We start from the raw sequence: 15,934 nt of genomic DNA on the forward strand, positions 1-15,934 counted from the left end.
TGTGTAAGTTATCGATTTTTCTACAAGTTGTTTGTGTGCCACGCTACATTTTTGCACCAATCGTCCGTTTCCGAAAATAATTGGTAATCATGCGCATGCTCCTTCGAAACTACAATCAGTCAGTCAGTCTGTCTTGTCTGTCTACATACCTGTCTGCCTGTCTGTACGTCTGTCTGTCTGTTTGTGTTTTTAAGAAATATTGCTCAGCATAACTTAGGAAGTCATGGATGGATTGTGATTGTATTTGAAGGTACATACCTGTCCCTGGTGCTGAACGCCATCCCCATACAAACACACACACACACACACACACACACAAACCTGTCCCTAGTGCTGAACACCATCCCCATAAACACATACACACATACACACATACCTAACCTGATGCTGAACACCACCCCAGTACACTCACATACCTGTCCCTGGTGCTGAACTCCCCCCCCCCACACACACACACATCTCTGTCCCTGGTGCTGAATACCATCCCCCCACATGCCTGTCCCTGGTTCTGAACACTCAAAATTACGAGACTACCTCTTTGGCAACGACTGAGAGGACAGTTTCCCTCCAAGACTGTCTTGTTTTTATTAGGAACAGATATTGTACAACATTACATTGTGACGGAAGGTTAGACATAGTCCAGTATTATAATCATAAGTCCATACAGAAACATGTCAGGTACTGTAACACAAGGAAACATCTTTTGGGGAAAATGTAAAAAAACAGAACTCATATCCTTCGAACAAACAGCAAAGACCCTTAAGCTTTTCACTGTGGAATGTGCGACAAGCAGATGTGGGCAACCGAGCCCGCTATAAACACACCGACCACGACCAGCACGATGTTCTTGGTCCGCTTGATACGTTTGATTACGCGGCGCTTTATCTCCTGACTCTTTGTGCTCTTTGTCAGCGCGGCATTTAGGTACAGATTCAAGTCAGTGGAGTTCTTCATTCGCACATTGTCCATAGCCGCATTGCCCGTGTTGTCGATGTCGCCGGTTACTTTCTTGTCAAGTGAAGACTTCGGCTTGGGCTCCAGCTGGGTCATGTTATCAGTGGGGCAGTCGTTGAAGTCGTTGGGGGCTTTCAAAACACGGCGGCGTACCATGACGTCACTGCAGTGGTTATCTCCGGTCGTGTAGTCCCAATCCTGGAAACCATCTCGCTCTTCATCTCCAACATGTGGTGGGACCGTTGGGACCTGGATGCGACTATAGGCGTCACAAGTGGGAATCAGCTCAACACGGAACCTTTTCCAGCCCTCTTGATCAGATATCACAGTCTCCGTCTGGTCAGGAACTTGGAGGTTCTTCGCGTTGCCTGTCGGAGGGGTCATGGAGGTTGGATCCGTCGTTGGAGGGGCATCAGTCATTGGAGGGGCATCAGTCATTGGATGGGCATCAGTGGAGATCATGCCGTCGGGAACGCGATGAGCTTGAGTGGTGTTGTCTTTAACAGAGTCGCGCTTCACCTGGACTTTCTCCCCTCCGTTGTGCAGGGAAAGATCTTCGGTATCTGCGATTCCCACACGGAAGTCTCCCGAGCTTGGGTGCGGGGCAATGTTGGTGGCAGTCTCATCCACGGACTGTACCGTGATAGTCGCGGCAGCAACCTGAAAACACAAACATTCTTAATACAATGCTAAACTTCATTCCATCACTAAGTCTTATGTATTTTGTGCTATAGTGTTGGGACTTGGGAGAAAGTTTAGCATTGTATTATGATTACTACCAACACAAATGAGCTTCCATGATATACATTCGTATTGTATGGACAGAATAAGGACTTGTGTTTCCATGGCTACTGGGAATAGGAAAACGCTGAGTCCTTTATCTGTCAAATGATCGTGTAAACCTTCTCGAGATTTCAAATCAGTTGAGAAGAATATTACAGATGACAGTGTTATGTGTAATTAAGAAAGACAAAGAACGAGAGCATACCTGTCCTGATTGTCATGATATCAGGATTCAGTAATCAAATTATAAAACTATTATTATGGCAAATATGAAATGATAAATTGCTGTTGTAAAAAACTCACCGATGTTACAGCAACGAGTAACAACGCCGTCACCAATGCTGCCTTGAGGAGCCGCTGACGTCTATCTGACAGGTCAGCATGTGTGTCCGAGGGAGGACAGGACGGGAAGGTTACCACCCGGGACCGCCGGGGTCTCCGTCGGCCGCGTCGTCTGGACATATCGTCTCGAGTAGGAACTAATGACGGGAGCAACTCAAAGGTGCGTCCGTCGCGTCGAACAGTCAGTCGTAACTGTAAACAATTTTCGTCGAACCCCGTTGCTAGTGTAGAACACTTGGAATTTGTAGTTCTGGAACAAGGTCTCAAACAGAGGATTGCTTGTTCTAGAAGACGGTGTAACAAAAATAACTTCTAGAACAAGTCCTCAGCTTGTTCTTTTAGCGCAAATCCCATCAAATGGCTCCACGGTGCTCAATTATATATTGTATCAAGAAGTAATCCACACTCTTTACAACATTTTGAAAGCTAGAAACAAATTATCTATTGATAAACAATAGACAGAAATACCGGTGCATTTGTCCAATATCTACTTGATTCACAAATGCAATATATGAATGGAATTTGGATGTAGCTATAGTAACCATTATCCAATGTACGCTCAACCACTTCCGTTAATGAATTGTAAAGGAAACGTGTCATTTATATCTTGATATCCCATCGTGTTGTTTGTGAAATGTCTTAAATGTTGTTATAAGTCACAAAACTTCAAACCCCTTTGGAAGAATTTCACGATTTCCCATTCCCGAAAATCCCGGCGTCACTCAGAAAACATTACGATCATTCGCCCCAACGTCTGCTTGGAGATCTTGTTCGATTTCATGTGACAACTTTGACCTTTTACTTGACTGTTTATATCCGCTTCTACGATGGACAACAAACCAACAGATGATATAACAATGGTATTCGGGCATTAGTTTTGGTGTGTGCAAAGGATGTGTTTTACAAAATCAAGATAGTGCATGTTCCACTGTATGTCCGTTGCCGTAATACTTGTATGTAGTCTGTCTGATGATGTGTTATTTACAGTTTTCCAGAGAACACTTAAGAGGATCTAGGAGTCGCTCTGGTAGCTGTTGTGATAAAAATGAGAAACAACAATCGGATACGGTTTACTTATAGAAAGAAATTAAGGAGAATAGCATCTCTGGGGTATATATTTCCTTTAAACTTCTTGATATGATATATGATATGACAGGATATGACAGGATAGGATAGGATAAGATAATACACCTTAATGAGTGTCATTTAACGCCTTAGTCGGGCTTAACGAGGCCGTATTGCGTTTGAGAATAAAGTAACATTCCTAATGTCTTCAAATGATCTGTTACCTATTATCAAGTCACATGCTTATACATTTGTGTGCAACTTAAGTTTAGAACCTTGGAACTGTAAGCTACACAAAGACGTTTCTCCCATTTCATGGGGATTTTTCTTAACGAACTTCACGTCTGCTGAGTGACATACTAAAAGTTTGCGAAACTGAACTGCCTTACAGATGGTCGGAACATGTTTGCTTCGTCTTTTTGCTGTTTCTTGAATTCGTCCAATCTCTGGCAAAAGTTTTCCACCTTTTCTCTCAGTTTTCGTTCGGTCTCCTCCTTAAGGGTTTTCCTTTGTTCCTCCAACGCCTTCCTCCTCGCTTCTATCTCAGATCCGAGCAGTTCATCTATGTGTGTCTTAGACTTCAGTAATCTTAAAGACTGGGCTTCAGCCCGTGAGTTCCTTGTCGCCCGACTTGGTGGAACGGCTGTCTTTGGCCTGGGACGCCTCCTAGCGGGCGTAGGTGAAAATGCAGCTCCTGATAACGAGTACGTTGACGTCGTCAAGGTATAGGGCGATTTTCCATAGTACGGATCACTGGTATGTCCATTTGCACGTTCTAGTATTCTATCGCCCGAGACTGTACTCGGCCTGTTTCTCCTCAGTAGTCTAGGTTGCGTGCCTGCGGTTATGACACTAACATTGTCCGTTTCAGTACTGGTACTCGTCTCACTACTGCCGCTTTTTGAGATCTCCGATAGTTCTGAATCCACTGAAAGAGTTCTTTCTCGATTCTCGTTTGATTTGGACTTGTCACTAAAAGAGGCAGTGCTTCTGCTTCGTAGTAAATGCTCGCGGTTTGGAGCGGCCGCCGTTGCGTTCCTGCGTTTCTTCTGCCTGCCGTTAGTCGGCGTTTCTGTCCTATGTCTCCTCCCACCTGCAGTCCTACCAGAATCCGCTAGAGAGCTCCCTGGCCGTTCGAGCTTTGACCGCGGTGGCCTGCTCAGTGCGGAGTCCAGGTCGAGTTTCAGAGCGATGTCTCTCTGGATGGACAGGTCCGTGTGTTGTCTCCTGATGCCTCGAGTGTCATACGATCTCTCGATCATCGTTCGGTACTTCTGCAGATGGATCCTATGGCAGAAAAAAACACCTTCAGGCTAAACTTTCAAAGATCTCTTTAATGAACGAAAAAAAATCACACATTTACGACACAGTTTTTTGGTGAGATCCAATGAGACTTTAAGACTGACGGCCATCTAGGTGAACATGTTCTGTGATTTTCCTGACGCTTAGACCATCCTAATCTCCAAGCGGATTTACCGGTGGCGTGGCAGTATCCAAGGGGCTCCCGGTGACCAATTGGATACTACTCTGGCCCTTTGGATACTGTCATACCACCGGTAAATCTGCTTGAAGATTAAGACCATCCCTGCAACAAGAACCACGTTCACATGAAGAACTCGTCCGGTGAAAAGATGGTTAACTTGCATCTTACCTGTCCAGTGAGTGTGACAGGTCGTCATCTATGTCCTGATTGGCCAGTTTAGCATCACTCTCGTCAATCCCAACCCAGCCGTTCTTGGAGGATTTAATCTTTTTCATGGCATACCTGTAGACAAAGGCATGATTAGTACATGTAGGTGTTACAGAGAATGAAGCCCGTAAGTATTCAGTACCAAGGTCATTATCATTACACTTTTTTTCCACATTCTTATGTTTGAATAAAAAATAACATAACAAGCAGCACATTTACACTACACATTTACAATTCAACAAATACACACAGTTACATATTGTTACAGGGGTCATTCCTACTGGCTTTTTGGTCATCTTGTTTGTAATGATGTTATATAACATTTGTATATAAATCGAAAACATGGATTCTTACCTCGCCCCTGCCCCCGCCACACCAGGGACCTTCTTGCCCTGACAGGTGCTTGCGTACATCTTGACAGTTGTGTTCTCTGGAGTTCTGGCCTCTACTTCCCCCTTCGCGTTTTCCTATCTACGTTTATGTCTTGTGGAAGAGTGGAATTACGTTACTTCTTTCCCGACCAAAGCTGAATGGAATAACATGAAAACAGACATAAGCCACACACTATTCAAGTTTCTCACCTTACTGAGTTTCAAACTAAGAAATCGTTCAGCAAGAAAAGGAATAAAAGCAGGAACAGATGATAATCCGAGAGCAACACATTCCATCGTATTCTTACATTGTATCCTCTTTTTGTTAGATGAATCTGAAACAATAAAGAACTGTGTATCTAACACCTGGTGTTATCAAGGACTCACTCGACCAGGTGTTTTTTCTTGGGTTCTTCACAATGCAGAGTCATGACACCGATTGATGCACCTAAATCGCCTGACAAGCAGACTTCCTTAGCTTGTTTTGACACCAATGTTAAGATGAGCCGCTTATTAGTATATCTTTAGAGATATGCCACAAGAGCTTCTTACCCGGATATTGGTCACTGATGAACGCATCATCTTCCAATGTGTGATGTTTGTATTAAGCGCCAGAGCCCTGCAATGACAAAACAGCTATTAATATCTTGTCACTACAAATAGTAAAGTAATGCATGATCAACACACGTTTACATGGTTGCAGCCTTCAAATCACAAAATGATTCTTTGCTACATGTATACAACGAGACAATAGGCTTTCAAAGTATGGGTCAGTTGACATGTTTTGGAAAATGAAAAGTGCCTTGTTATATAAAAGTCATGATTTCTATGTAGGGGTTCTGCCACTTTTTGCAAGCATTCTCAAAATAAACAGTATGACCCTTACAAGCATATATACCAATAATCTCTCATGCTAACATGATTTGTTTATTTTTATCGTGTAGGTCAATCCCATATACCAAACCGACACGTCATACAACAGTGCATTGTAGAAAATGAGGGAAAGCATTCTAAGATACGTCAATGCATCATTGTAAAGCCTTCACAGTAAAAAATATTCAAGGTCGACTATTTCTAAAAGAAAATCAACAATACAGTATGATTATGAGATCCAGATGGAAGCCAGAAAGCCACGTGTAAACCCCAGATTGAATATTTGTTAAGAGCTCTGGATATTCATATTCTAGTTAGGCACATTCTACCCTGTCTTCTATGAACCATGTACTGTCTTTACTACTGACAGGTCCATAGAAAGCGGAATGCGACGAGTGGCACGCAGTGACTACTCCTATCTAAACGTATCATGTGTAAAACGTGGTATTCCCAATGTCATCACTGACAGAACAAGCCACAAGATTGTTCCCTGTTATCTTAACGCCAATCCCCACCCATTACCTGGTCTCCCCGGGACTGTGACCGTGCTACCCGGCTACTGGCACTGCCTACATCGCTGCGGGCTCTTTGCACCCAAGAAAGCAGAACCTGACTATGGCATGCACTTGTTTCTTCAACCTTCCAACGTTATAAAAACACAGGTCAAACCTCACCGAAAAGTCACGGTCCTCACGCCCGGTACACTGATGTTCTATATACTTCACACACTGGAGTCGTTGTGACAAAACGTTTTAAATCTCCACACAGGGAGAGAGTTATCTTTCTCAAACACCAGACCTGTCGTCTGCGGGTGGCAGCGTGCCGCTCAGCGACAAACGACCGCTTAATCCTCTACAAATCTGTTTGTACTTCGTGACTTAACATTTTTCCGACTGTGTAAACAATGCAATGGATATGCTTGTAGACTATACTGTCCTTTTACTTTAAATTCTAACTAATCCTTAGTCAGTGAGATAAACGTTAACACTTAGTCTAATATACATTGTTGGTTTACTCTTCAAATTCGATTTTCATCACAGAACGACAGGTGTAACTCCACCATTCCTAGACGAAAAGCAACTGCGTAAATAGAATTACTTCCCTCTGCTGTGCATACGTTGCTATTGGACCTTCCAAACACCATAATCGTCCTATAATCTCACATTCATCTTGTTGTTTGCAAGCTCGGTCGGCGTTTACAAGGCAGTGGAGCAAGGATTTGGACGGTTTTGTCCCAGCCACGTTGTGAGTTTGGAAAACAGGTCGGACGTGTGTGCACAAACAGTTGATAGTTACAAGCGTTTCCCATCGGTTATACATGTCACTCTGCCATTATAGCGCCAAACAACCTGTCACTAACTGTTGACATGGGGGTCCAAAGACTTGTATACAGGACAAAGCTAAAACTGCGGGTCGTCTAAAATGTTTGAAGAAACAGCGAAGTCTTTTGGACCCGATTGGAACTTCTTTTGAAAGCATTGCTGTAAACATCTTTTCAAATATTCATATTCATTGTAAATTTCAAAAGTGTCCTGACAAAAACAGCCTTACTATTGATGTTGTATAAATACTGTCAGATGTGTTTTGTGAGAAGCAGTGAAAAGTCCACGGCAACGGATCTGAAAGTTGCAAGGAAACATTTTGTACCGACCGCTTCCACAGTGTAGAATATACTATGGGCACTACTGCAAAACAACAGACGTACTCACCATAAAGAACTGAGCACTAAGAAATCAGCGGGCACTTTGATAAAACCACTCTCCTTACCTGGCGCGGTTTTGACTTTGTACGCATCGATAGCCAGTAAAAACAAAGGGGTTAGAAGAGCCCACATCATAGCCTAGACCTGACCAGATCATGCACTGAGTTATACGCGGTCCTTTCGAGAAATCTTTTTCATGTCTTGAACACTGACACACTAACGAATTTATAGGTTTCATATTATAAAAAAAAGACGACATAGAAGTATAAACAATGTATTGGCATCTGAAGTTCAGATTGCATTCGAGTCCCCAAAATTATTCGCAATGATCTGTTGATATTCACAGTCCATTTTGAAAAAAATGCAAACATTGGATTCTTCTTCCAAGATGGCCACACCATGCCAACTGACATGTGAGTGCACGAACCTGTCAATCTTTCTTCTTACTACCAGGAGGAACGGACTTACATATTTTCATGTTCCTTGGAGAAGGATTATGGCACCAGGCCGACCTAATGAACGGAAAGGATCGTACACTTAGGGACAGACCTGGAATGATTTTGACTTTTGTATGTGTGGAAAGAAAAATCCATTCGCTAGGAACTGTTTAGATATAGAATTCAAATCCATTGTTTCACATTCAGTGTATAACAATAGCTATCAACATTTCAAGAATATATCATATTACATATTATGCAAAAGGTGGCAAACCCTAAAATGAAGAGCCGTCTAAAATTGAGTAAATTGTACTGCATACATTATGGTTGACTTGGGCAGCAAACGTTGGTTAGCCTTTTTGTCTGTTTTGTCAAAGTCTGTTGCACAGAGTGTACTTCTACACGTGAGTTTTAGGATAAATATATCAGCTGGGGGTCCGTGTCGAAAAGCCGCTTCCTTTGTAACCAGATGCATCAAGGCGGAACTCTTAAACATCAGTAGCACAGGCTGACGTGAGCGCAGCAGACTGTAGAGAACGGTGTTTACGTTCTGTTGTTCACTGAACACAAACGGCAGGGTATAACAGGTGGGGCACTCGTAACTCGGGTGAGGCCGTTCAACCTGGATAATGTGTCTAAGTGAATAGCAACAAATCTCTGTCAAACTCTAATGGCTTTTTCTACGGCTCGTTATCTATCTTGCCCAGTACCGCAAAACCTGTGGCACTGACACTGACACCTCGTAACGCTAACACCTCGGCTTAAAAGGCGGTTGGTTATACAGTGCGTCGGACAACTAATAACCCTTGTTTCCCAAGCTGCATCTCTTTGACAAACTTCCTCCTCGTTAAGAAATGTTCTCGTTTGACCATATTGGTCAGTCCAAAGACACTAGTACTTGTAAGCTGTAACTTACCATGTACCAGTCGTGTCAAATAATCAAAATAACAATAGATGTAAGTGTACTTGCAAAGACAGGAGATGATGAATGAATGGATCTATCTATTGCATGAATGAACGAAAGAACTACTTTCTGTCCCAGTGAAGTAAGCACAAGAAGTTTTAGCAGCGACGCCATTCTATTTATGAACGTAATTATACAAGGGATAATCGTCAGTCAATACAAGCCTAACTCACAAAAGGATACAGTTCTTGAAACAGATACACAAACACTGCGCTGATCCCTAAATAGAACTGCAGCACATCGTCTGACACAAAAAAAGGGAAAAGACACGAAAACAAACACCGGAAATTGGGCTTAAATATCGGAGGCTCTATATATTAACCTCGATACCAGACCATGCAAGAACACGAATAAATGGGAAGAAGCGCATTCGAGCAAGTGCTGTGTGCACCACTAACTTTCAGCAACATTGGAATTTGAAGAAACATCCTTCTAAAAGCTCCCTTTTTCCCCACAGGATGTGGATAAGGACACAAAGTCGTTTCCAATAGAATGATCCCCTCGGTGCACTATTATACACATCCAACGTGAAGCAGAGGAGGAAAAAGTGGCAAAGATTCACGTGAAGCACCCTGACGGATGATGTGTACATACCGATCTAGTGATCAGGGGATTCCAGTATTTCCAACACCGAAGACCCCTCAGCCCCCGCTATTTCATAACTTGTCAAGAGCGACCTCAGATCCACCACACAGTTATCATGTCTACACCACTGGTAATGTTATCAACCCGCATTTTTACAACAGTCATACCTTACCTTACGATACCTTTCCCTCCCCCGTGCACGGACTACCCATGCCGCCTCCTGTCACCAAGCCTGTGGCATGCCGGGGGAAGCGTGCCCTCACTTAGCGACAAAAGTCGTGTGAAGTAGGGCCAACGGTCACATCTTGTCATCGCAACAAAATATTTGGCGCATTAGTGAACCATTACCGAGGGGAACACGAAGTGTAAGGTAGAAAAAAATGTTTTTTATCAATCTTATGCCACTTCTTTTTGAATTTAAGAAAAATCAATAAGACAACGACATCATGGGAGACCGCAGATCTAACACATTACGTACATTCTGTAGAAAACTAAAGGGGTAAAGGGTGGTGCTGGTCAATGGCCATAATGCTGAATGTACCATGGTATAACAGCTGTAACGTTGGTACTGGATTAAATCTTCTTTGTACAATATGGTTGAAATAATGTCGTTTTGTCAAAGTTTCGGTAAAACAGAGTAGATACATGTAGTACAGTTTTACGGTGCACAGAGTTAAGATAGAATTTCTTTTCCCCTGTTCTACGAAGACAAAACATAGCAAAAGACACATTGTGAAATTGTGATACTCACGAAGTGTGCAGCATGAGCTCGAGGTTTGGTCAAATATCGGACCTTACAGTGATGGAATGAACGGTAAGGGTTTCCCTGCTACCGTTCCCCTCCCACCCAGACGGGCAAACTCTCACGACCCAAGGTCAAGTTATGTTTCCACAACAAAGAAATCGTGTGAACATTGAAACCGCATCTCCATGGAGAGATAGATATTCACGTTGAACGATTACAAGTTTCCTGAATGAAATGTTTTATTACAACTTTTACAAGCATGGTAAAACTTTCAGTAATGCTATTTCACTCTATATCAAAGCCACCACTGTAGTTTGTGAACATATCCGCAGATAGATCCGTACAAATCTCGAGTAAATACAGTGTATTTACAGATAACGATCTTGTAATTTCAGGTGGTATACAAAAAAACTTTAAGGGGGTCAGGGTGACGTAGGTAGAGAAATCGTCTCCTCGCCAAGGGGTAAGACACGGTGTTTCGTACACAAAGCTGGCTTTCAACTTTAAGGTGGGGTGATCAGGCCTGGTAGGGTACAAAACACTGCACACAGGAACAACGCTTCTGAAGAGGACTGACTATGGCACATGAATAGGAAAACTCTGAAATTGGCTGATTTTTTTTTGGCCGCCTGATTACAATAAAGAGATTTCAAGAAGTAACGTCTTTCTTCACCACTCATCTTTACTTTTGTTTTTAAAACTCCGTATTCAACTTACACTTTTACTCAAGATTTCAAAGAATGTTAACTAGAATCAGGTATTTGAGTGCCCTGAGATCTATGACGTGCCCCACCCTAGCTACATGTGAGAGGGGAACGCTAGGAACACCGAAAACAAACGCACCTGTTCACCCCCTGCGGACGACGGGACCTGATTACCCAACACAAAGGAAGATTTACAGGTACAGCCCGCCCTGAAAACACACCTTTCTTCCCGCAAAACTTAACAAGGGATTACGCTCTACTTACGCCATGACTAAATGTACCCTCCGTGGATTAACACGCACATAATAATGACACTTACCAGCGTCAAGACCACAATTCATAAGACTCGAGCCAGTGATGGAAGACATGTTGAAGAGCATCGACATTCTTACTGGGAGTGATACAAAGGGACAAATACTTGTCCATACATCCATGAAGAGAACATCGTTCCAGTGGACGTAGATTTAAGGATTACTGCTGCTTAAGGCTATGATGGAAAGTTGACTAATAGAGCTAGTTGGAACAACGAGGTATTGTTCACAACCACTGGCGTTTTCTATTCAAGAATGTACTAACAAAAGGACAAATGCCGTACCCTAGTATTAAAAGATCATCTCCCCCGGGCTAATTATGTGAAATTTTTGCTTACAATATGAAATGTATTTCCTACTTCTCAAAACTTTCATCCAAGTGACAAAAGAGGCTGCTGTAGTGTAAAGAGAACTGTCAGATGACCTAGATTGGTGACTTATAATGGGATAATTGAGACAACAAACTGCGCCCTCTCCGAGAAAAGTCGGAAAATGAATAATGCACCAACTAAATCGAGACTTTAAGTTCCCCAACAACATTATTCTGAACCCAGGCCAATCCCTGCTTCTGGTGAATCTATAAAGAGTTCCTGTGTGTTTCCGCCTAGCCTCATTATTGTCTACATAAGAGGTGCATTAGGTGCAGCATTCGTGATACAACAAAAATACTTTTGTGAACTTCTTACCTACCATAATGGTGTCAGAAATGTAAAGAAAAACACATATTTAATTCTTAGTACAAAATCTTGTTCCTATCGTTTACAACACAAAACTGACCTGCATCTTACATCATTCTTAATGATGTCAAAATTTTACAATATTGTGTTAAATATCACCAAGAAAGCTAAAGGGAAATCACAATGTAAACGTAAAATCTCCCATTTTCATAATGAGATTTTTAGATGTACATGGTTTTAACTTCCCACGACAAGTAGGTGGAAACTTCCTAGCATCCACCAGGCCTTCCTACGGGGGTATGAAGCTATAGCTGGCGTGGTTAGTCTTATAGAAACTAGAAACCTCCATCCATTTTTACCAAATTGCACGTGTGCCATGCGCTGCCCAGAGCTAGAGGCGGAATGGCTCAGCAAGCAATAAAAGTCTCCAGTAACAAACATGCTACAAGAATGATTACCTATGACAAGCACTTCAACTGTTCCAATGTGGGATCAGTGCCTAACGTAAACCTAAGGGTAATTGATTATCCAACGTAAACAGAGTAATGTATAATCTCCAAGCAGATGTATCTATTAGGTTTGTTTTTTACGTATGGTCGTTTGTTTAGCACGTGTTTCAAGTGGCGTGTTTTTCCCCACTGAATGGTTTCATAACAAGTAATCGTTTTCTTGAACAACACACTTATACACACATACAGAAAATATATGTATATTCATATCAATGAATGAAAGAAATGAAAAAACATTACCAACTTTTCATATGATGGCTAGCTGGGTACTTGAGATGTGACAGGGTTAACTTAACGCCGTAGTTTCATCATCTGACCGCTAGTGTCACAAAATACCGTCGACCCACATGATATAGACCCTTGCAATAAAACGCTAATTGTGAGACCAATTCATACCGGGCCAGTTGGCCAACGCTAAAAGACAGGTACTAGGGAGATTACCGGCATGTGAATTATTACTCAACTAACATTCTCGTCTCGCTACGGACTTTTGGCCGACGGTGGCTGGCCTGTAGACAAATCTCCGCCCAATGTACATCATCCGAGCCTAAATCACTTCATAATCGGTCACGGCGAAACGCGAACAAACAAAATATCACCATCACTAGCTCGGTTTAGATACCATGTAAACAAACCAGTGACTTAATTAATATAACTGTTTTTCGCAAGTCTTTTATCTCTGATAATGAATCAGTGATTAATTCAAAAGTTCTCCTCTAGACATCTCTGAGATTAGCATGTTAAAACAAGTGATTAGTTTCCAAGTAGACAGGTCCAGAATGGCGAAATCTTCTTGGCACTCTCAGAAAACTGACCCTGTTTTAGTACGCATGAACATCTTCCTTAACTTAGTTTCTGGAGAGCTATTTGAATATGGCATGCATAGAAGACTTTGGACTTCTTATAACGGACCCTAGATGTAGAAAATTCCTATGCGTTTCCTGTGTCGTTCTCTTTATGCACTAATCGCATATCACTGTCTCTTTCTAGTTTTCCACCCCATTCGTTCCGTACTGATCACTACACCATATTTGCCTAGCTAAACGCCTGAGGGTATATTCAAATGTAGGTTGGGGCATTGTTGAACTGTTGTGGTGCGGTTGCCATGGTGATGACACGCCTGAGGATCCTCCCGGATCACCTTGTCAATCATCGGGATAGCAGCGGCCTTTCGGTCATCCATTCGTGACGTCATTTTTTTTTGGGGGGGGGCACGTTTTTTCCTAATTGTTCAAACTTCAAACTGTTAAAAATCTAGCGCCTGGTATATTACAAAAAGAACATCAGTAAATAAGTAAGTGTAATTTATTTGCATTTTTTGGCGACGCAACCAAATGGCGAATCCGTCTTTTTTTCTTGTTTCTTGTTGTCGGTTTTTATTTATGGCGTTCAGGTTATGATATGAGACAGGTGTCTAGACCTATACTTGAGTCGGGAATGACGAAAGAGTGACTAGTTTCTTATCTTTGCATTTTGTCCCATGTTAACAAAACAGCCTGGTTGAAACTTATCCCAAATCAGATGTGATAACTCGACATGCCTCCCCTTACCCACATACTTTGTCCTGTTTGCAGCGATATTTTCCAGAGATTAGAAAATTCCAACCCGACAGAAGGAACAAATAGCTGAAACTAACAACTAAAAAATACAGGGGTTTGTGTCGGAATAAAAGTACAAGTCAGGACATAGTGAAGTTTAGAAATGACTATCAACTGGAATGCTACACCTGACAATGAAATAGATCTCTGGAAATGTTTTATTCATGCAGTTACGAATCCTATAATGTGTTTACATTACATTGTACATGTAATCTGCCACTTACTTTGGTTGTACCGTGAGTGCCCATCGTCCTGCACATTTTTTAACTAAAGTTAAAGTGGTCAACGTTTACTGGATAATCTGTGCCAATTCTAATGTTGATGTTTTTCAGAAAAAACAATCTTTAGATGATTTTTTTCATTCCATCTTTTTTCGTACACTGAGCGTACGGATATGCTTGAGTTGGCTAGACGGTGGTCTCAAATGATCTGGACTTGCGGGGTCAAAGTTCACGCTCTCATGATTTTGAGTAGCATACTACATGCTTTACGAAACTATTACTTAATACACTATAGTACTAACTAATAAATCATAACTATAAGTATAAATGAAAGCCCGATATGAGATTAGTTAAATCCAATTAAATTTATCATCGAAAGGTGAGAAATCGCTGTATGCTGACGACAAGGCCACATTTCATTCTTTATGTGTGCCGTGTTATACAAATGTAGCTGGCTGCTGTCTTGTGAATATGCTCAAATCATATAGAAAAAATGTACAGTAGAAAATGCTTACTACAACTCCAAAGTAGTGCCTATCATGAACGACGTTAAAACAGTGGCAGTGTACAAGTCTCAATGACACGACCCAATGGGCACAAGTATTGTGTAAACTTCAACACGAAGAAGACAACGTTTTGTCGTCCAAGAACAAAACAAAAACAGCCGCATGTCTCTGAAGGGACGAACGGATATGACATGTTGAATATATAGTAAAGAAAGTTATTTGTCTCACCTGTTTGTCTGTGTTGTTCCAGTTTGTACACCTGCTATTGTCGCGGCGGCTTGCGCCACCAGAGTTGTGTTTGTGGGAACAAAACACCTCCCTTGTCGCTATCGGGAATTCAATCAGCCCACTGCGCCTCGGGCTACAAACTGGTTGAGTAACTTTTTAATGAGCTTTTCGACCGACATTTGCTCTACAGAAAGTGACTTTTAGCACTTTCCTTGCTAACGTGTAAAGTTAAGTAGTCTGTCTAGTATATATCACAATAGATCGTTTGTCTGTTTGCGTTTGGTAGAGCTCAGTTTGAGGCGAGCTGACCATCCTAGATTTGGTTGTTTACAAAACGTTTTGTCGACTACTAACAAATAAACTGCACATCTTACTTCTGATGAGAGAAAAGTTTGATGTACCTGATTTGTTGGCGAATTCCAAGAAAGCAGTCTGTAGTGTTGTGACACGTTTTTAGCACGCTGAAACTCACTGCCTACGTTTCTTCAACGTGGCTTACTGATAATTTTACGTATCAGTTGTACAAAATGTATCTGTATCTTTTGTCCTCTATTTTCGAATTTCATAAATGATCATCTGAAGCTTTGTCATATATTTAGTTTGATTTGAGTCCAGCTGCGCTACGCAATTGCATATGTGCAAGAAACAACTTGCTCCACTATGGTAGCT

General features: G+C 41.9%; 1 protein-coding gene across 3 annotated transcripts; it reads right to left on the reverse strand.

Moving 5' to 3' along the window:
- Positions 1–549: 549 nt before the first annotated feature.
- On the reverse strand, positions 550–15,597 carry LOC136431787 (uncharacterized). 3 transcript variants are annotated; one of them, XM_066422958.1, is made up of 6 exons: positions 15,266–15,597; positions 5,758–5,824; positions 5,189–5,360; positions 4,796–4,909; positions 2,041–4,431; positions 550–1,614 (listed from the first exon to the last, which is right to left on the reverse strand). In XM_066422958.1, the coding sequence occupies exons 5-6, from the start codon at positions 2,197–2,199 to the stop codon at positions 769–771; spliced, it is 1,005 nt and encodes a 334-aa protein (XP_066279055.1). In that variant the 5' UTR covers positions 2,200–4,431; positions 4,796–4,909; positions 5,189–5,360; positions 5,758–5,824; positions 15,266–15,597; the 3' UTR covers positions 550–768. The 3 variants fall into 3 exon arrangements, with proteins under 3 accessions (XP_066279055.1, XP_066279054.1, XP_066279053.1); XM_066422957.1 differs by lacking the exon at positions 550–1,614 and having other exon boundaries at positions 3,149–4,431; positions 5,189–5,317; positions 15,266–15,398; XM_066422956.1 differs by lacking the exon at positions 550–1,614 and having other exon boundaries at positions 3,149–4,431; positions 15,266–15,398.
- Between the last annotated feature and the right edge of the window lie 337 nt (positions 15,598–15,934).

This window comes from Branchiostoma lanceolatum, chromosome 1 (assembly GCF_035083965.1).
Source record: "Branchiostoma lanceolatum isolate klBraLanc5 chromosome 1, klBraLanc5.hap2, whole genome shotgun sequence".
NCBI lineage: Eukaryota > Metazoa > Chordata > Leptocardii > Amphioxiformes > Branchiostomatidae > Branchiostoma > Branchiostoma lanceolatum.